This window comes from Heptranchias perlo, chromosome 22 (genome assembly GCF_035084215.1).
Source record: "Heptranchias perlo isolate sHepPer1 chromosome 22, sHepPer1.hap1, whole genome shotgun sequence".
NCBI classification, from domain to species: Eukaryota; Metazoa; Chordata; class Chondrichthyes; order Hexanchiformes; family Hexanchidae; genus Heptranchias; species Heptranchias perlo.
Genome location: NC_090346.1, coordinates 35,353,985 through 35,376,097, shown reverse-complemented (window position 1 = coordinate 35,376,097; position 22,113 = coordinate 35,353,985). Strand labels below are relative to the sequence as shown.

Sequence of the window (22,113 nt, the reverse complement as noted above, 5' to 3'; positions counted from 1 at the left end):
TACTTGCAACCTCTTCCAGCCCTCTGTCGCCCTTTGGTTCTGTAACTGATCTCCTGTGAATCAACCATTCCCTCTCATCCTCCTGCCTTGACAGAAGCTTCAGATGTTTCAGCTCTACTTTCAGGAACTCACTCCATAAATCTCTCCACCTTATTACTTCTCTCCTCAGCTTTAAAAGCTTCTCCAAACCTTTTTGTGGTCATCTTTCCTGACTCCTATTACTCAGTGTACACTCAACAATTTACATATATATATAGCACTTTTACCATGGCAAAACATCCCAAGAAGCTTCACAATTGAGGATCAGACTGGGGAGGTGCCTGATGGGCAGTTGAAAAGTTACATTTTAAGGAAACTTTTGAAGATGGGAGAAATTGAGCAAATATAGGAGCTTAGACAGATTGTGGGCACAAAATGGCTGAAGGTTCTGCCACCAATGATACAACAGAGACAGTGGGAAAGGCATAGTAGGCCAAAGTTGGAAGAGTGGAGTGTACGAGCGGGGACTTGGGACTGGAGGGGATTGTAAAGGTAGGAAGGAGTGGAGCCGTGGAACTATGCGTAGATGAGGAGAAGGATCTTGAAGTTGATGTACTGAGATACAGGGATCCAATGGAGATTGGCAAGGACAGAGATGATAGCTGAATGGATCTTGATACAGCATAGGACACAGGTAGTGGAGTTCTAAATGAATAGGAGTTTATGAGTGGGGGATCTTGGACGTTTGACAGGAAGGTGTTAGAAAAGTCAATTCTGCCTATAACAATGGCATGAATGAGGATTTCAGAAGCAGTGGGGTGAGCTGGGTTTGGAGTTGGACAATATTTCAGGGGCGGAAGTGGACATTCTTGGTGATGGACTGGATGCAGGGTTTGTAGTTCAACTTAACCAACGTGTTGCACTATTGGGTTGAGCTTAAACACACATTCAAGCAGGAGATGGGATCAAGGGTTAAGAAATGAAATTACTAGTGGGGTTGAAACAGGATGGTTTTGGTCTCATCGGTGATTAAAGGAAGAAGTTCTGGCTCATCAATGACCTGTTATCAGATAATTGTAAACAATTTTACAACACCAAGTTATAGTCCAGCAATTTTATTTTAAATTCACAAGCTTTCGGAGGCTTCCTCCTTCCTCAGGTGAACGAAATGAAATTTCATTTCGTTCACCTGAGGAAGGAGGAAGCCTCCGAAAGCTTGTGAATTTAAAATAAAATTGCTGGACTATAACTTGGTGTTGTAAAATTGTTTACAATTGTCAACCCCAGTCCATCACCGGCATCTCCACATCACTGTTATCAGATACACAGAGACGGCCATGCAGTCGAGGATGAAGGTAGACAGGTAAAGCTAGGTATATAGTCATTACACGTAAGAAAGGTGACCCCACTCTGTCGTGCATGGGATGGTGCGGTGGTCAAATGAAACTATGTTCTGCAGCCTAAGACTTTTTGTTAAGAATTAAGCCTGGCCATTAACCGAAAGAAAACAGAGATGAGGTGCCAAACTGCATCCAGTAAACAGTGCATCAAGCCATCCATTATCAACAGTGCTGAACTAAATGCCATAACAGACTTCACCTACCTGAGAAGTATCCTGTTGAGCACTGCTTTTATTGATCAAGAAGCTCTTGCTCGATTCATAAAGACCATTTGCTCCTTTTGCAGACTGAAAGAGCGAGTCTGAGGTCACCACAGTATCAGGTTACACACTAAACAGAAAGCCTAAGACACAGTTGTGATCTTGACTCTCCCACATAATTATTAACTTTGGCCGTACAATTGGCGTTACTTCTAAGAGTGTAACATGTTTCATCTCCACCACCTCAGATCTATCATGCGTATCAAATGGAAGGACCATGAATTGCAAGGTGAAAAATGCAACTCCACTGGGTGGAACATGTTTCTGGATGGACAATCAGGATGGAGGATGACAGGCTTCTCAAGTGTGCTCTGTATCGCAAGCTCAGGTATGACACATATTCACAGGGTGGACAGAGGAAGCATTTTGAAGATTTAATGATGTTGTGTAACATTGACAGATGCTTGCAATAGACCAACCAGGATGGCATTTAATACAGGGCCACAAAGTGAACAACTTTTAAATTCAACCCTGTAAACAGCAAGTTACTGCAGAAACAACACTGGCAGCAAAAACGAAGTGACAAACAAGGCACAGTGTGCACACGCAGAAAAAAATTGGATGGCACAGCCACAAGGAGCTCCATAAAAAGCGAACAGCTCTCAATCAGACATTTTTGTGAAGAAAGGACTACCAATCTTGTGACTTATTGCAGCAGCCAAATAAACTGACCTTTTAAATCACCATAACATCCATCTCTAACACTCCATTCCTGTGACTCCAATCTCTCCAATCCTTCCTTTAACCTATCAATCGTTCAGCCAACTGGGTGCTTCTCTCTGGCACTCCTGCAAATTTCTCCACCCTCCTTTCTTTTTCTCTATCTCTCTTTCATTTTCTCTCTCGCTCTCTTCCTTTCTCTGAAGTAGAAAACTACTTCATTCGTAGGACCAACAACCATCACCCTAAGAAGCCCAAAATTAATTTTTTAGGTTCAGAGCTCAATCGTCAAAAACACTGCTGTAGAATCCAGATACATTGTACATAGTTGGTTATACACACAAATTAAGCACATTAATCCAATTAAATGCAACCAATAAATATTTTGTAAAGACACTCACCAACAGTCATTGATTCTGGGACAGCAGCAGTTGGCAAAAGATCACTAACGACATCAGCCTGAAGAGCAGGAGTGGCTTCAGCACTGTGCAAAGAAAACAAAACAATAGTTCAGGAAAACAAAACATTTAATCAAGTATGACTGCGAAATAAGTTATTTGTTTCCTCAGCACCAATACTGTTCAGAAAACTATGTTGCAAGTGTTTGAGTTTTATTTGATATAACTTTGTATTATTTGTATCAATTTGATTATTTCTGGAAAAAAATCCCCTCATCAACAATATAATCAGTGACAAATGTCATTTAATCCACACCTGTCCTGAAGCTGGGATCCTTTCTGGGCTAGTTCGACAGCAAGTGAGACGTTTTCATGTTCCTCACAGTATACCAGGTTATCAGAAGTGGCATCTGCAACACAATGTAATATACATTATTTGTGCTAAACAAGCTAATTTAGCACAAAGAAAATACAAATAGCTCAATATTTGACAGGACTTAACGGTTCATAGTCTTCAAAAAAATAATTTCATACCATAAGCAATTACACTTCATATTTAGCAAACCTGCTGGAAACTTTATGATGATTTCTAGAGAAAGTAGCTTTAACCTTTTGCTGGTTGGTTGTGATGATGCATAACTGCTCAGTTTGGTCCCATATTCCAAATTTATTTTCATAAATTGACCTCTTCTGTTAATTACTTAAGATTCTGCAAAGATCTTATGAAGTTACAAATGAAAATGGTATGTGCATTTCATCAGTTCACTTTCCGTGGGTATAAGTTTGACTCCCAGCTGAAGTCCAGACTAACCACTTATAATTTCTAGTGTCAGAAAAATACATAGGCTTCCATCCATTCACCAGCCTGATGTTATTGCAAGTGTCACTGGTGTGAGTGCTATGGGCTCCAGAAAAGTGATTCAAACCCATTGTCTTTAAACATCTTTAGCACATTTTTGTTCAATTCTATGAACGAATTCTATGTTCAGCTCTATGGTGAAGTAGCAATTTTGGCCCATGAACGGGAAGTTACTGTACCCTGCAGATGATCCAGATCTCCCATCGTAAACATGTGTCTCCCTTTGCTGGAGATGTTTATTAGTACACTGAGCAAGAACAGAACCTTTGCAGATATTTGTTGATTGTTCCTTCTCACCCTACCAACTCAATAAGCAAGTATAGATGCAAAGAAGTAATGTGAAGGAATTAGAAGGAATGAAGAAAAGATAAAGTTTTACTTTTTAATTATAGTGCCTGTTGTATGACTAAACTTCATCAGAAAGGATTTTTTTCCTGAAAATCCTGAACTTTGCAAACTTGTCATAAGAGTTATACCCTCAATTAGAAAACCATTCTTTTTCTTTTTTTCATACACATTAAAACATTTTAGTTTTGTGGGTGCTTCATATTAACTGAGGATCAGACCTGAGCAAGGAGAAAAAAAGGCATACTGCAATTTACCCTAACCAAGTATGGCTTTAGTAAATTGAGTGTGTCACAGTGTTTCAGATTAACTGATGAAGAGTCTTGCCTGCAGTTGTCTTCAAGTAGACAAAATAGTAATGACGAAAGAAAAATAATACTAAGAGAAATTTCGAAAAGGCCAATAATTCTGATCTGCCAAAAGAGTAAACAGAGTATCACAAAAAGAAAAATTAAATGCAGTTTCTGTTTCTAAACAGGATGTCATACTTCAGTGAGGCACCAGAGGGAGCTACAGGTCAAGAAAGAATAAAAGCATTAATCACTCAAGCTTTCATGGACCTACCAGATTGAGAGTAGGAACCAACAGCAATGACTGGAAAAAGAATGTCAGAACTGTCATTGTCATTCAGAACTTGAAGGGTATTCCAGCTGGACATCTGTGAGATGGAAAGGTTCTCCACAAGAGATCTAAAAGATTTTAAAAGAGGCAATGTGATCACTACAAACTTGGAAATGCCATACACCTTTTCTGCATGGCAAAAATATGAGGACATTTTTTTTTAATTGCTAATTGATCTCCTCTGACATTGCTAATGAACAAAAATAAAAACTGTATATCTCTCTTCCTATAACTGTCTCTGCTCTTTTCTCATTCTCAAATTCTTTCATGTGTGTGCTCTTCAGCCCATCACAGTAACCACTTTGGATAGTAAGCATCTATTTTGAATCTGATCACTGACATGTGGATGTGCAAGTCCCTTTATAACTGATATGGTTAGAAGTATATTAAAGTCAACAGGTTTCAATATTTTTTAAATACTGAACTATGATTTTATATTTAATGCACTTTCAAGGAATGCAGATTCACACTATTTATATTGAAAATTAAAAACGTTATCAGCTTCCATGACCTATAAGTCTTACTTGAAAGTGTTCAACAAATTACAGATTAAGATTTGTAATGTCATTTTGAAGCCTTGAGAATGAGTTCATTCTGCTGAGGTTGGATGCTGAAACTCCACTTCCCCAGTCTCAGTCTCATTTTCCCTGGCATTAATTCTGATCCCCTACCATCTAAAATTCTGATCCAAAATGATGGCTACAACATTGAAGCTTCTACATCCGATGCTGACAAACCTAGGAAGATCAATGACCCAACCTCATTAAAAAAAAATTAAACCAAACTGGTAGAAGAATCTTATCCATCTATTAACATAACTGAAAATCATTTCTAGGATCTATTTATAAGACAAGTTATCAGTCACCCTTCTATTGATTCTTACAAGTAATTTACAAATTAAATATGCACACTTAATGAAATGTACCAAAATGTGAAACCATCAAATTATGTCATCAGTCCAAAACCTTATGTTAAATCTTTGTTTACATCCATCTATTTTGGAATATCTTTCACAAACCTATACACATACACAACATATTACATTCCAAGAGAAGCCAACTCTATCATAGAGAAAGAAAAATAGAAACACTGTTTTCTTTTCACGATAAACCACAACACGTAGCAACTCTTGTTATTCCTTCAAATAAAAAAAATCCAAATAACAATTATAAAAATTAAGATGCATTTAATTATTCTGCTAATAACATAAAAATTAACAGAAAAACAATTAACCAATGCAACAGCTGGCATGTTGCTACATAGGGCAAAAAATACATTTCATCTAGTCTGTATTCTGCACAACTGGACAATATAGATTGTATTGCAGTAAATAGAACAAATTGTGAAATTTATTTTTGCCGGTATTTACCCGGGAATGGGAAAATATCAGCAAAAGACATTGATATATTTACATATTGCAATAAAAACTGCATCTAAAATAATTTATGGATGAGCAAATCCTTCCATTTAACAACCTTAATTCTCTCTCAACAGACAATTTATCATAAACAATCTGACATTTCACAGGTGCTCTATGCAACAGGAAGGCCCATGACAAAATGTCATGACTACTACTTTCAAAGGTTAAAATTGTGATGGTAAATACTTAGCACAGCTAAGGATATAAAAAGTCACTTTTTAATATGTGCTCTTAAAGGTTAGAATATTGGCTTCTTTTGAATATTCCCAAAAATATGAAGCTGTGGTATTGAGAGCTCCAATTCAAGGGCATTACAACACACTGAGTTTTAGCATGCTGTGTCACACAATGTAGGGCAGTTTTGTGCCCATGATGAAAAGACATAGAAACATAGGAACAGGAGTAGGCCATTAAGCACCTCGACCCTGTTCCACCATTCAATTAGATCACAGCTGAACTGTATCTCAACTCCATTTGCCCGCCTTGGCTCCATATCCCTTAATACCTTTACCTAAAAAAAATCTCTCAGTTTTGAATTTTTCAATTGACCTAGCCTCAACAGCTTTTAAAGAAGAGTGTTCCAAATTTCCACTACCCTTTGTGTGAATAAGTGCTTCCTGACATCACCTCTGAACAGCTTAGCTCTAATTTTAAGATTATGCCTCCTTTTTCTGGACTCTCCCACCTAAGAAAATATTTTCTCTTTATTAACCTTTCAAATGCTTTAATCATCTTAAACACCTCAATTAGACCACCCCTTAATGTTCAATTCTCAAAGGAATACAAGCCTAGTCTTTGCAACCTGTCCTCATAATTTAACCCTTTTAGCCCCGGTATCATTCTGGTAAATCTGCACCATACCCCCTCCAAGGCCAATATATCCTTCTTGAGGTGCGGTGCCCAGAACTGAATGCAGTACTCCAGATGCGGTCTAACCAGAGCTCTGTACAATTGTAGCATAATTTCCACCCCTTTATATTCCAGCCCCTTGAGATAAAGGCGAACATTCCATTAGCCTTTTAAATTATTTTTTGTACCTGTCCACCAACTTTTAGTGATTTCTGTACTTGGACCCCTAAATCTCTCTGATCCTCCACAATTCCCAGCTTCTTACTATTTAGAAAATACTCTGATCTATCCTTCTTAGGTGCATAGTGGATGACCTCACATTTTCCCACATTGAACTCCATCTGCCACAGTTTTGCTCACATACCTAATCATCTATCAATGTTTCTTTGCAACTTTCTGCTCCCCTCTACACTATTTACTGTGGTACCTATCTTATTGCAGTCAGCAAACTTGGATGTATGGGTCTCTTTTCCTCCATTTAAATCATTGATAAATATAGTGAAAAGCTAAGGCCCCAGTACAGATCCCAGGGGGACACCACTAGTCACATCCTGCCAATTGGAGCGCACGCCTGTTGTCCCTACTATCTGTCTCCTACCTCCTAACCAATTCCCTACCTATGTAAATAGGTTGCCTCTAATTCTAAGCACTTTCATTTTTGCTAACTGTCCCTTGTGTGCAACCTTATCGAATGTGTTCTGGAAGTCCATATAAACAATATCCATAGTCACTCCCTTACCGACCACATTAGTTACATTATCAAAACATTCAACGAGGTTTGTTAGACATGACGTACCCTTTACAAATCCATGCTGGCTCTCTCTGATCAGTTCATATGGGCTATGAGGAAAGAGCAGGAGAATGGGACTAATTGGATAACTCTTTCAAAGAGCCAGCACAGGCACAATGGGCCGAATGGCCTCCTCTTGTGCTGTACCGACTATGATATTATGATAATTGTCCAAGTGCTCAGTCACTCTGTCCCGAATAATAGATTCTGGTAACTTCCCCACATCAGACGTTCGACCAGTAGGTCCGTAATTTCCTGGTTTCTCTCTTCTACCCTTGTTAAATAATGTCAAATAACAGTAAGGAGGATAGTAACAGACTTTGAGAGGACATCGACAGACTGGTGGAATGGGCGGACACATGGCAGATGAAATTTAATGCAGAGACCTGTGAAGTGCTACATTTTGTCAGGAAGAATGAGGAGAGGCAATATAAATTAAATGGTACAATTCTAAAGGGGATGCAGGAACAGAGAGACCTGGGGATATATGTGCACAAATCTCTGTAGGTGGCAGGACAGGTTGAGAAAGTGGTTAAAAAAATTATATAGGATCCTGGGTTTTATAAATAGAGGCATAGAGTACAAAAGCAAGGAAGTTACATTGAATCTTTATAAAACACTGGTTCGGCCACAACTGGAGTATTATGTCTAATTCTGGGCACTGCACTTTAGGAAGGATATGAAGGCCTTGGGGAGGGTACAGAAGAGATTTGCTAGAATGGTTCCAGGGAGAAGGGACTTCAGTTACGTGGATAGACTGGAGAAATTGGGGTTGTTCTCCTCAGAGCAGAGAAGATTGAGAGAAGATCTGATAGAAGTGTTCAAAATCACGATGGTTTTAGATAAAGTCAATGAAGAGAAATTGTTCCCATTGACAGAAGGGTTGAGAACCAGAGGACAGAGATTTAAGGTGATTGGCTAAAGAACCGAAGGTGACATGAGGAAAAACTTTTTTACGCAGCGAGTAGTTATGATCTAGAATGCGTTGCTTGTAAGGGTGGTGGATGCAGATTCAATCGTGGCTTTCAAAAAGTAATTGGATGAATATTTGAAGAGAATAAATTTGCAGGGCTATGGGGAAAGAGCAGGGGGAATGGGACTAACTGGATTGCTCTTATAAAGAGCCAGCACAGGCTTTGTAGGCCGAATGGCGTCCTTCTGTGCTAGATAATGATTCTATAATGGAGTGACATTGGCAATTTTCCAATCTGAAGGGACAATTCCTGAAACAAAAGCATTTTGGAAGATCATGTCTAAAGCATCTTCAATTTCCTCACCTACTTCTTCTAATAAGGCTGGAAAGGAGAGAAAGAAACACAGACTGGTCCTTACTTGTGCACCTCTGAGCAGCCAGTTATGGGGAGTCACTGTAATAGCCTTGCAGGAGGTTGCCTGCCTTTTCAGTGGGAGATGGTGAGTGGTGACAAAGTATAAATATCTCAATGAAAATACTTCTGGCCTCAAATTCCAAACTTGGTTGTTTCATACCCACATTCATCTACTGTTTGCACCAATGAAACAAAATGGAAATATAAAATTGTTAATGTAAAGTAGTCATTTGGACTGTACGCTGGGTTTAAATTGTTTGTAATTTGCAGCTTCAATTTTTATTTACCTCTTTTTCTCTCTTGGACTTATTCTCTGCAATGGGCTTTAGTAAGTATTCCAAATCTTATGTATAAAATCTGCTCTAAAGCAGTAACAATCTTTCACCAAATCTTGTAACTATTTTCTTAAATTTTGATTTTTTTTTTAAGCCTCATTTTAAACTAGGAATGGTAAGTTATTTATTGTACATCTATATTTTAAATCCCTGTCATTTGAGCTAAATCATTGAAAATAAGAAGTGATACACATGAAAATAACAGTCCCTGCCAAATGATACAGTGCAATTATTAATGCCAATACTGACCTCTAATACATGATAAATCTCATGATTTCTCACAAGCTTTCTTCAGCAACTTCACAACAACAACAACTTGCATTTATATAGCACCCTCAATGTAGAAAAGCGTCCCAAGGCACTTCACAGAGGTATAATTAGACAAAAATGGATGCCAAGCCAAAGAAGATGATATCAGGAGGGATGACCAAAAGCTTGGTCAAAGAGGTAGGTTTAAAGGAGGCTCTTAGAGCAACAGAAGGAAGTAGAGGGGCGGAGAGGTTTAGAGAGGGAACTGTGGAGTGTAGGGCTTAGACTGCCGAAAGCACACCCACCACAGGTGGGGCAAAGGGAAGGGGGAAGTACAAGAGGAATGCAGAATCCTGGGGGTGTTATGGGGCTGGGTGAGGGAAGGGAGGGGCTTGGCCCGGCCACGAAAGGACTTAAACACGAGGATAAATTTGAGGCTTTGGGTGAGCAGGAGCCAGTGGACATGGGTGATGGGTGAACAGGACTTGGTGCAGAATTGGATACAAGCAGCAGAGTTTTGAATGAGCTAAAGTTTATGGAGCTGAAGGGCAGAGGACGGAATGCTGGGCCAGCAGAGCATTGGAAGAGTAGAGTCTGGAGGTGACAACGGCATGGATGTGAAATTCAGCAGCAGATGGGCTGAGGCAGGGGTGGAGGCGAGCAATGTTATGGAGGTGGAAGTAGGCGATCTTTGTGATGGAGAAGATATGGGGTAGGAAGGTCAGCTCAGGGTCAAATAGGACTCTGAGGTTGTGAGCAATCTGGTTCAAACTTAGACAGTGGCCTGGAGGGGGACAGAATCGGCGCCTGGGGTACAGAGTTTGCGGCAGAGCCCGAAGATGACGACTTTGGTCTTCCCAATATTTAACTGGAGGAAATTGTGGCTCATCCAAGACTGGATGTCAGACAAGCAGTCTGACAACACAGAGGCAATGGAGGGGTTGAGACAGGTAGTGGAGAGGGAGAGCTGGGTATCATCAGCGTACATATAAACGTTTGAACAATTGTGTTTTTCTGTAACGATCGTCTCACAAACACCACCTATGAATAGAAGCACCTGTGATTGTGGTTTCTTTGTTTATACAGAATGGGTTGTTGTTTATTGCTGTTGAAATTTCAGTCAAAAATCTCCATTCTGAACAATATTAGAAGCTTAATATTTTTATATATAAAAAACTTGGAAACTACTAAACAATGAACCTTTAAGCATTTTATGAGGTAATTTTTCTATGCGGAAACATGTTTACTGAAGACTGTATAAGTCAGCAAATTCACGAATAATGCACTAAATTTTCCATCCTACACTCTTGGTGCATATTGGAAGTGCATATCTGGAAATTACACATTCCCAGGCACTGATTGATGATGGGAAAGTAGTGGGGGAGGGGAGCATTTAATGGCATAAAAAGGACTGGACCCTTTCTCATTGTTCAGTAACCCCTAGACCACATTTCTAGTGCTCTCTGATATCAGATCCACCCCAATGCTTCCAAATCCTGAGACTAATCTCTCCAGTGCCTACAGATCTCTCTCCCAGCGATCCTAGATCCTGCCCCAGTGTTCCTAGAATCTCCTTTCCCAGTGTTCCAAGAATCCTAGGACTCCCTGTCCCAGTGCTCCCAAACTGTGGGTATCCCTCTTCAAAATAATGCTATTCCCTGACACACCATCACAGTACTGCCAGACCATGGACCTCTTCCCAGTACTCCCTCTAATGCTGATAAATTAGTGTCCCTGATAATACTACTTGACATAACAACCTTGTTCTTATAAAATCGCCAGTCCACCACAAGCAACAGCACAGCAGATCTGCTAGTGATCTACATAATTATATAAACACCTTGGTAAATGTGAGTTCTTATTTACAAAAATCCAATACTTTAACGTTAGAATGAAGGTGATAAAAATTCAAGAGTGTTGTCAAATATGGCGACTTTTTGTTAAAAACTAAAATGTTTACAAAACTAGCTCTGTAGATCTGTGGAGGCAACAAGATGTGAAAATTAAATATCTGTGGTATTAACCTACAACTTTGGATAAATCATCATCTGACTTCTCTGTACAGCTGTCAACTATTTTTCTGTTCACAAACAGCATGTCAGTTGTGTGGAACTTAAGAGATGAATAAAAGTTTCCCAGTATTTGTTGCACTTCTGTCTTGTGTTTTTAGTTACTATTCTGTTTACAAAAACTATTCACAAGTTAAAAAGAAAGCTGCTTTTTGTTGATGTTTTTGCGGGTAGGTACAAACATTTTTCTTCAATAATTTTTCGTCTCATCAGTCACAAGCACACACCAGTGATAGTTGAAAATGTGATGGGCAACCTGGAGCCAGGCCTCCAACACCACCACTCAAAATGGCACAGAAGAAGCACCAGCTTTGACCAGAGATGATTCGCATCAATTGTGTTTTGAAAAAGAAAAGCAGTGTCATTTTTAGCTTTAGAAATAATTGGCAAAAGAGGCATTCCAATTTTAAACACTCACTGTTCAGAAGCAAGCCTGTCCTCCTCATTCTCTTTACTTTGAGAGATCTTTTGATACATGCGCTCTCCATCCACATCTTCCTCTTCATCATCATCGTCATCATCAATACTTTTCATATCTAGCTTCTTGTGATTAGAATCACCATTTAGGCACATGTCCACAGTTTTCAAGATACTGCTGTTGAATTCTTTTCCATTCAAATCCGGTTTTCCATTCAAATCTGGACTAAATGAAGAATAATCGATGGCTGAAGAAACAGCTAAAGAAGATCTTTCTGAATTTCCCTCAGAGGTTTCTCTTGTTAAATCTGAATTTTTCACTGGCTCGGCGGAGCCTTGCTCCTCCTCCTCATTGTCACCATCAAACGAGATGATATTTGGCACCATTTTCTTTTTCTTTTTTTCTCTTTTACTTTTTCCATCTGTCAATGAAAAACAGAAGCCAAAATTCATTGGCACATTTTACCAGTGCAAGATAGAAATGTTGGTCATGGCTGTAGTCTAGCACGAAAAGGCATGCTGTGGTTTAGTTGATTAGTTTATCACTGACAGTTTTTTACTCCACTAAATACCTCAGGCATTTTACTCAATGACATGTTACTGCAAATGGACCAAAATTTTATAATAGTACATGTAAACATGCTACACAGATACAGTAACATGAAATACATGCAAGCAAACTTATCACACTCAGATGATTTCAATTAAACCGATAAAATTATCTAAAACATGCATCAGTTTAAGTAAAAATCCACCCACTTGCAGAAATAAAATTGTGATAGCATTTTCTGTTCTAGAACCAGGGATGATGACTGAGTCTGAGTTTTACACATCCCTTTTCATAAGCTAATTAAAAATTAAACTTAAAATTCTATTTGAAAGGGGTACTGCAGCACCCAAAGCATTAATCAAAGAATGCACTGTACAAATGAGATGCAAGTTTTAAAGAGTATACATAATATTAGCAACAGGTGGCTATGAATCAAAACTGAAAGAATCTGGTGACCAACTGTAAACAGTTTGTGGTTTGTATTGCCAAACACACAATATTTTTAATACTTTTAACCTACCACTTTACAAAACTTACTTAAGATGCAAGTATCTCTGTACTTCCCTCTCCAAAATCTCTCATTCCTGGTTATGATTAAGATGCAAGTACTTTATTGATTTATTCTTCCTTGAAACATTCCTTGATTCACAAGTTATTTATAAGTTAACATATTTTTTCCTCCTCTTACTTCCCATGTGGGTTGGCACATTCTGTCTTTGTTGCAATATTGCCGTGGGAAGTTTGTCCCCTGTCACGTCTCCAATTATCAGCACCTGACCAAGTGGTCATTTGCCATAGCCCAGGTTTGACTGACTGCTTCCAGCTGCAACCTAAGGTCAGTAAAGCACCTGACACACTCCCTTCTGGCCCCGACATAATCAGCCCTCCTCAGCAATATCAAAAAAATCCTCATCCTAAACATCGGTAAATCTTATTCAACGCCTTTATATGTTAAAAAAAAAAGTTCAAACAAAAAGATTTTTTTTTCTAGCCAGCAGTCTCACCTCAGTTATTTGAAAATGTTCTGCCTGAGTACTGTAGTCCACAGAAGCCCGGTTAAAACTGCAATGTGCATCACACACACACACTCACACACTAATTTATATAACTGCTCACCAGTTATATTTTTCCTGCCGGAAGGCTGCCATTTCTAAAGGAAACTTAATGTCCTGTGTCGAGTAACTACATTTTACGAAGAATTACATAGAATGCAAAGCACAGAAACAGGCCATTCAGCCGAACAGGTCCATGCCGGTGTTTATGCTCCACACGAGCCTCCTCCTACCCTGAGGTAACCTCTAGACCTACAATGCATGAAAATCCTATGAAACCACAGTATTTTACTTCAGAATATTACACAGTTTTACGACACCAGGAGGTAAATTTTATTTCACATATGTTCAGCTGCTATATATTAAAAAAAAACTGTAGTGCAAGTAAAACTTTTTAAGAACAAATTTGGGCAATGGGCCTCGACAACATCCCGGCTGTAGTGCTGAAGGCTTGTGCTCCAGAACTAGCCGCGCCTCTAGCCAAGCTGTTCCAGTACAACTACAAAATTGGCATCTACCCGCCAAGTGGAAAATTGCCCAGGTATGTTCTGTCCACAAAAAGCAGGACAAATCCAATCTGACCAATTACCACCCCATCAGTCTACTCTCAATCAGCAGCAAAGTGATGGAAGGTGTCGTCGACAGTGCTATCAAGCGGCACTTACACCCCAATAACCTGCTCACCGATGCTCAGTTTGGGTTCCGTCAGGACCACTCAGCTCCAGACCTCATTACAGCCTTGGTCCAAACATGGACAAAAGAGCTGAATTCCAGAGGTGAGGTGAGAGAGACTGCCCTTGACATCGAGGCAGCATTTGAAAGAGTGTGGCACCAAGGAGCCCTAGTAAAATTGAAGTCAATGGGAATCAGGAGGAAGATTCTCCAGTGGCTGGAGTCATACCTAGCACAAAAGAAGATGGTAGTGGTTGTCGGAGGCCAATCATCGCAACCCCTCAGATAATGATGCAATCCGTGCCCACACGCAGCAAGACCTGGACAACATCCAGGCTTGGGCTGATAAGTGGCAAGTAACCATCCAGGACAAAGCAGCCCACTTGATTGACACCCTATCCACCACCATAAACATTCACTCCCTTCACCACAGGCACACCGTGGCTGCAGTGTGTACCATCCACAGGATACACTGCAGCAACTCGCCAAGGCTTCGTCAACAGCACCTCCCAAACTGGTGACCTCTACCACCTAGAAGGACAAGGGCAGCAGGCACATGGGAACAACACCCATGTTCCCCTCCAAGTCACACACCATCCTGACTTGGAAATATATCGCTGTTCCTTCATCGTCACTGGGTCAAAATTCTGGAACTCCCTTCCTAACAGCACTGTGGGAGAACCTTCACCACGCGGACTACAGCGGTTCAAGAAGGCAGCTCACTACCACCTTCTCAAAGGCAATTAGGGATGGGCAATAAGTGCTGGCCTTGCCAGCGACGCCCACATCCCATGAACGAATAAAAAAAATTAAAGACTGTTCATGATTTCATGGAGGCTTGAGTCAGTGGTTATACTCTTGTCTGAGTCAAAAGGTTATAGGTTTAAGCCCCACTCCAGGACTTGTGCACATAATCTCACCTTGAGGACACAATCTAGGCTGATACTTCAGTATTGAGAGAGTACTGCATTGTTGGAGGTGCTATCTTTGGCATGGCATGTTAAACCAAAGCCCTGTCAGCCGGGCAGAAAAGATCCCATGGCACTACTCGAAGAGCAGAGTAGTACTGCCAGTGTCTCTCTTACCACAAAAACAGATTAATGGTCATTTTCTGATTGCTGTTTGTGGGACCTTGTGAGCAAATTGGCTGCTGCATTTACCTGCATAATAGTGACTACTCTTGAAAATAAATAACTGGCTATGAAACACTTTGAAATGTCCTGAGGATGTGAAAGATGCTATATGCTTTCTTTGTTTGTTTAGATCACAGGCAGCACTACCTGAATGGAATAGAATTGTATTAATAATGATACTTTATCAAATATTTCATGGTAATTATTCTATACTATATCAAAATATGTAAATATTCGATTCTACAACTACATTTTTCCCTCAAAACACTTGAAACGTGAGCAATGTTAGACTGCTACAATAGAAATGGTGTTCTTTATTCCATTATCTGGTCAGAGGAGGAAATCACCTGTGCACAGGATCACTTTTACAGCTTTGTATATTATGCAGTCATATTGATCATATGGCCCTACCCACTTCACCAAATTTGAGGCCTTGTCTGGGCCACACACTTAGTTCTTTGGCCAAAGCAGCCTGTACTGTAACACCAAAAATATGGAAGGAGCCATGAAAACATACCCAGAAAGTAAACTAATCCAAGCCGCTTCAGAAAGGAAGTGATACAAGGGATACAGTTAAGTCAGGATAGAGCTTTTAATGCAGAGGATAAATGTCTTTCAAAGAATAAAGAAGGCCATTCTACAGTAGTTAACATAACAGTCTTCTTCCTTCATTCAATCCAACCAACGCAATGAAACTAAACTTGTTACTGCTGCTCTCCGAATGCAAGTCTATTGAACCTGAAAAGAGGCTAACAGCAACTTGTTTGACATCTGGAACTAACCACAACACAAAAATCTGTATCATTATAGTACTGATGTGCTGGCAAAAAAGCACCATTAATGCACATTTGACTTCTGTGGGGGTTCTCAAAATCAGAGGGTAGGCAGAAGCCCTGGATAAATGGCAGGAGACTGGGTGAACCCATGCAGAAATCCTACCCCATGGTGTATTTATCAACTTTATCTTCCAACAGAAAAGGTTCTAATAAATAATTCTGTACCTGCAAAAACAAAAACAATGACTACACAGATAGTTTTTTGCAAGCTTAGTTACACTGAGTGAAAGCATCCATCAAAATGTCTGCTGTCACATCTGTCCAGTTCCATATATTCCTGGGTTGTCACCAACACAACAACAGGGCTGCATTGTCAACGAAAACCTAACATTTTATCAAAATCAGAAGTCTGCTGTTATCCACATTACTTGAACTGGCCAAGAGGACCAGAGGAGAGGCAGAGACAATTTTTTTACATTTTGAAGAGAAACATCGGAGTGAACATGGAAAAATTCTCTGTGCATGGAGTCAGGAAAATGTGAGTACGAGCCAGGGAGACACATGCTAAATGTAACTCAGCAACTATTTGACACTTGGCAGTTAACTGATGCCTAAGAAATTCTTCTCTTTAAAATAATAATTGATCTTCATAAGACACCTTAATACAATGATTGTTAAATTTACTATTACAATTTAAATACTCCGGTGTTCTTGGGTTTCAGAGAGCCACTTACCTTGGTTTACAGTTTTAGACAGAACCGGAAGTCGGTCAGATTCAGGCTCAGGCCGCATAAAACTTGGCACAGCAGAAACTGATGTGATTTCTTTCAGGAGCGTGCTGACCCCCTGTGTGGATTCTTTTAACAGGGATGTGACATTCTGTGTTGACTCCTTCAACAGGTTTGATACTGCAGATACAGGCTTGTTAGGTCCATTCAAATCCTGATTGTCAATGTTGATTGCAAAGAGGATTGAGTTTAACCCTTTAAATAAAATTAATAGATTAATTTACAAAAAATAACTTCCTTCTGGGTTTATTCAATTCTTTTTTTAAAAAATAGCACTTTTAGTTCAAATCTATTTTGTAACTTCCAGGATAAGACATAATTGTGTTATATACCAATGACTGAGCTGCAGTTTTTTTTGTAATAAAATATTTGTCAACTGTTGGGCTAATGAAGCACTGCACATAGTGACCAGAACCCCTGTCCCTTTTATAAATAGTAGTTTGTTTAAATATCCTAGAGAAATCCTATGAGAACAGGTGGCTTGTTCTCTAGGTCAATATGTAGGAAACCCCCATCCCAAGTAACTAAGTTTTCTGGAAATGCAAATAACAGCAACAGCAAACCTAAGATCGCATGACAATACCGACTTAGATTCCCCTAAAATAAATACCTTAGACTATCTGGTCTGAATGGGAATGCATTTTGGAAATGCCGTCAGCTTTCACACAGCAACAAATTAGTGCCAAAATGACTAAATAGAATTGAAATACATTTTTAAACAATTATTAAATAGAAAAATGAGGTTCTTCCTCTACTTTCAATATAACCAAAAAAGGTTGTTCTAAGCAAGATGGTGGGAATGGTAATAGTCTTGAAGAAAAGTGGCAGGAACCACTACCTGCCTCTTTAGAGATTGAATAGGATTCTGTTTGAGGCATGCATACCCTCAATGATCCAGATTGTCAGTGCAATTTCTATACAAAAGGAGGATCATAGCACGCTTCAGGAATATCGGTGGTTCTTAAGTTGGTACTCAAGTTGCCATGGCATGCATGTCAGATACTTTGAAGGCTAGTAGTGTCAGAAAGCAACATGCTAGATTGCTCTGTCATGAGGAACCCCCTTGGCTTTCACAAGTTTTCAAAGGCTTTCAAATCTAATGCCTCATTCTACCCTCATGAAAAAGTTGGAAGCAATGAGAGTGCATGACTAAATAATGGCTTTTATTTGGGATATGTCTGAGCTCCAAGATCCATGTAAGAGTGGATGATTCACTTGCTGAACCTGTCTCTCTCAAAAGATTACAGAAATGTTTGTCTACAGTTAGCTATGCTGTTTGATGTTTTAATCAGTGATTGTGCTGGATGGCAGCAGGGTTGCAGCGTCTGTCCTGCGCAATTCCAAGTGCTGAAGTGCTTCTTTTCGCAGACGATACTTCGTTGATGGTACAGTCTATCTGGGAATCTGGTGGGTTCTGCACATCAGCAGCAATGGGCTAACCAGTGGGATATGGGGATGAGTCCCAAGTACATATTATGGCTTTGCATGGCTCAAGAAGGTTTCTCAAAGCAGAAGATAGAAGGGCTATCTGTTACAGCTGTTGACTATCAGAGCCTGGGGTCCTGGTAGATGCCAACCTCAGCCTAAACACAGTCCTTCAGGAAAATGCATCAAAAGAGTTTTTTTTTTAAATCAAAATTTCCTTGTGGGGCGGGGGGGGGGGGGGTGGAGGACATGACCCCAGTACTCCCTTGGAAATAAATTTCACATTTTCAGTGCTCACACTCGCTTCAAAAAAATTCTAGCTTCAGCACGGCAAAAAATGAATTTTTCTGCACTACAAGCAATGGAACATTAGGGCTAATTCCGTGATTCCCGGCTTCCAGGAGGGAAGCTGCGCTCAAGGGGAGCATGGGGCACAATTGAGGCTGATGCATTGTTGCTCTGATTCAGCAACCTATGTTCCCTACAAATGCAGAATTGCATAATCAGCCTCGAAGGGTATAATGCAACTTAAGTTATGTTTGACAAGCTCATGTCACACTGAACTCCCAGTGTAAATACTTCCTTTTACATATCATAGGCAATGGTTTTGGTTTTCAATGAAAAATGGACCAAATTGCAAAATGTGATCCCCAAAACCCTGATAAAAACCCTGGAATTCCATATAATAGAAGCAAAATTTAACTTGTTCAGTTACCCTATGGCAGTGCTCCCAATCTTAATCCTATACTCAGAGCTGTGTGAGTTGTCAGCTTTCCAAGTTGCCATACATTAAACACTATACACAACAATTGGACACCTTAAGGTCCATAGGCAGCTTCCTACCCATCAATTCTAAAGCTGTTCCTGGTTCCTATAAAGAGAATTGTTGGTCCAAGACTATAGACCAACAAGAAATGACAGGTACATGTTATGAAAAAAAGTTGGGGCTTTCTCAACAACAGCACAAGTCAAGAACAAATCAGACCCTGCAAGTTCTTCTCTGTCTTAATTTTTTTTTAGGTATGATACTTTTATGTATTTAGCATTTTCAGATCAACAAAGTCAGTGGCAAGCTCAGATTCTAGGTTGTTCCTATAGTAACATCAGTGCAAAATATAGATAATTTCTGATTGCTATTTTAAACTCTGTATATTGTTGGAGACATTTATTAAGGATGTAGATAACAAGCTGATGTTGCTGGTTAACATCAGGAATTATCAATTAGGTTACAGGGAAACTGGCTTCTGTTTTGAATAATTTAGATTTACAGAATGCCAAATCAAGACCAGCAGTTTACTTAATATTGTTGCCCACAGTAAGGCCCCTTTTAAATTAAATTTTACTCATCCTAAGGATTTACTTCATCCTATGTTACTTCCCAATTTCTATTACTCACTGCCTTGCACCACAGAAACAGAATATGGATTTCACTCTGTGGATTCTAGATGTTCCCAAGTTGTATTTTTCATAAATGTTCTCCCCTTTTTCCTTCTTTCTCTAGAAGTTGCTCTCTAAGGGCATCAGCAAGCTACCACTACCATGCGCATAGGCAGTTCTACACGTACAAGCCCAGCCTGTGAAGGGCCATCACAACCAAGCTCCTTCATCACTCAATGTCCAGACATGAACTTTCCAGCATGGGTCACTAGAAAACAAATAGGAATGGGGCACTAGCTGATTTATTCCCCCTCCCTAGCCCAAAGATACCGAGGCCAACCGTAGTACTACACCATTAGGTTAGGTTAATTCAACTTTCTCTAATAATTTGAATCAAGTAACCATGTGTCCCAGAATCTAGAGATGTTGGTGCGATGCAACTTGTTCTGTCAGGACCCAATACTCCAGCACTAGCATGGTAGGGTAACCCTAATAGACATTTGGGAAGAAGTTAAAGTACATTGAATAAGTATCAATGTTATGCCATCATAAGCATGGAAGGCATTGTAGGTATCCATCAGATACTGAAATTCCTCCTTGACATTTGCAAGTGTATAAATCCATATCAAACCAGAAAGGTGTCTGAACTGGCACCAGGAAAAAAAACTGGCTGCACCTTGAGAAATACCTTTTATGCAGTTTGGGAAGATAGGATTGCATGGGCGACAGCCAGATTTCAATTCACCAAGTAAAATCTTTAAAAGTGATTGTCCATTAGTGATTTGCACTTTTTTTTATGATATGCAGAGGACGTATAGGAGGAATGAATTTTTTAAACAAGGGTTTTACTGGTCAAACATTTTAACACGTAATGCTATTTTACAGTCCATGTACAAATACGTTAAGTATTTCTCAGTTCAGTGTCACAAAAGGCCTTTCCACACAGCAAATACTTTACCCAGGTCCCAAGTGCACATTTCTGCACACACAAGTTTTACCTGGAAAGTTGGTAAAATGTCACTAAATTTTGCTGAGACAAATAAATAAGTTATAGATCTGCATGAAATCCTAACACCATGAAACAATGCATATGTGACTACTCCAATACGGTGAAATTTGTGGAGATTTCTAAACTCAAAGCAATTGCATTGCAAACAACAATTCTGCAGCTATCGAAACAGCTTGCTAACATTTGCACATAAGCACAGAACCATTATCAGGCTTTTTTTTGATAACCTGCATGAAAATCAGTGTATACTACTGGCAAGACAATTTTATATTCGTGCATGAATATCATCAATACAAAAATATTTTAGGCATGATTATTAGAAATGAAAACTACTATTGATAACATATTTTTGCATCCTACCTGCTGCCATTGTAGGAAGCATGCTTGCACGCTCTTCTTCCCTCATAAAAGACCAATCTTCATAGAAGACACTAAAAATCAAATGATTGAAAACAAGACATGTTATTTCCATGTTCATAAAACACATTAAGTCAGAACAAAGTTGTAACTTAAAAAGGAATTAGTCTGTTTTCAGTATTTGGCAGTATTAATCTGAAGTGGATACTGACTTCCACAACTACTTACCAATCAGGACTACTTACTCGCTTGCTTTAGCTGAGATGACACTTAAGACATTTGATTATCAATAAAATGGCAACTGTGTTTTGCAACATTTTACAGAAAAATGCTTTATACATAGCTAATTATTAGTAATAATTTACACAGGTGTAATACAGATACAAGATAATAAATGTCCTGGAAACAAATGGTTAAGAAGTATCAAAAATATATGTTCAATTCTACTCCACCCCAACTCCAGAGTTTTATTGCACTCAAAACACCCTAACAAAGGTATATTACTGGCAGTACTGCAGCATTCCCCATTAGTATATGAAGACACTATAAATCAACTTTCATGGTTGCCCACATATAGGTTTCAATCTCAGCCTGTCCATCTAAGGAGCACAAACTGGAGATAAGACATTTTCCAACAAGGGAAAAACAGTGAGGATGGCAGAAGAAAAGTAGCAGCAAGTCAACACCTGTCATTCCAGTGCATCTTTAAGAAGAGCATTTGCAGAGGCCTGGAACCATCCATCTACACCCTTATATCAGGGAACAGATACAAAATTAATTAAAAGGAAGAAAATATATTTCATCACACTACTTCCAATGGAAACACAGCCACTGGGTCAGCATTAAAAATAATTTTGAGATGTTATTTTATAAAAGATACTATATACTGATTTACATGCCATCAGCTGTTGTCTTCCAAATTTTATATATACGAGTTCATATCAACAACATCAAAAACTTGCATATATACAGTACCTTTAACGTAGTAAAACATC

The 22,113-nt window shown here is 39.3% G+C and overlaps 1 protein-coding gene and 1 long non-coding RNA gene across 6 annotated transcripts in view; one reads left to right on the top strand and one right to left on the bottom strand.

Annotated features, from left to right (window-relative positions):
• The window catches only part of LOC137340652 (uncharacterized), a 47,458-nt gene extending 42,743 nt beyond the window's left edge, over nt 1-4,715 (top strand). The window contains exons 2-3 of the long non-coding RNA XR_010966844.1: nt 1,828-1,967; nt 4,380-4,715. This is a non-coding gene — a long non-coding RNA (uncharacterized lncRNA). The remainder of the gene's footprint in view (nt 1-1,827; nt 1,968-4,379) is intronic.
• The window catches only part of snx29 (sorting nexin 29), a 594,171-nt gene that overhangs the window by 511,956 nt on the left and 60,102 nt on the right, over nt 1-22,113 (bottom strand). For all 5 annotated transcript variants that reach the window (XM_068003253.1, XM_068003254.1, XM_068003255.1 and 2 more), the window contains exons 6-11: nt 21,122-21,192; nt 16,897-17,145; nt 11,981-12,401; nt 4,466-4,590; nt 3,014-3,107; nt 2,701-2,783 (exon numbers count right to left, since the gene is read on the bottom strand). In XM_068003253.1, the coding sequence (XP_067859354.1) occupies nt 2,701-2,783; nt 3,014-3,107; nt 4,466-4,590; nt 11,981-12,401; nt 16,897-17,145; nt 21,122-21,192 (1,043 nt within the window). The remainder of the gene's footprint in view (nt 1-2,700; nt 2,784-3,013; nt 3,108-4,465; nt 4,591-11,980; nt 12,402-16,896; nt 17,146-21,121; nt 21,193-22,113) is intronic.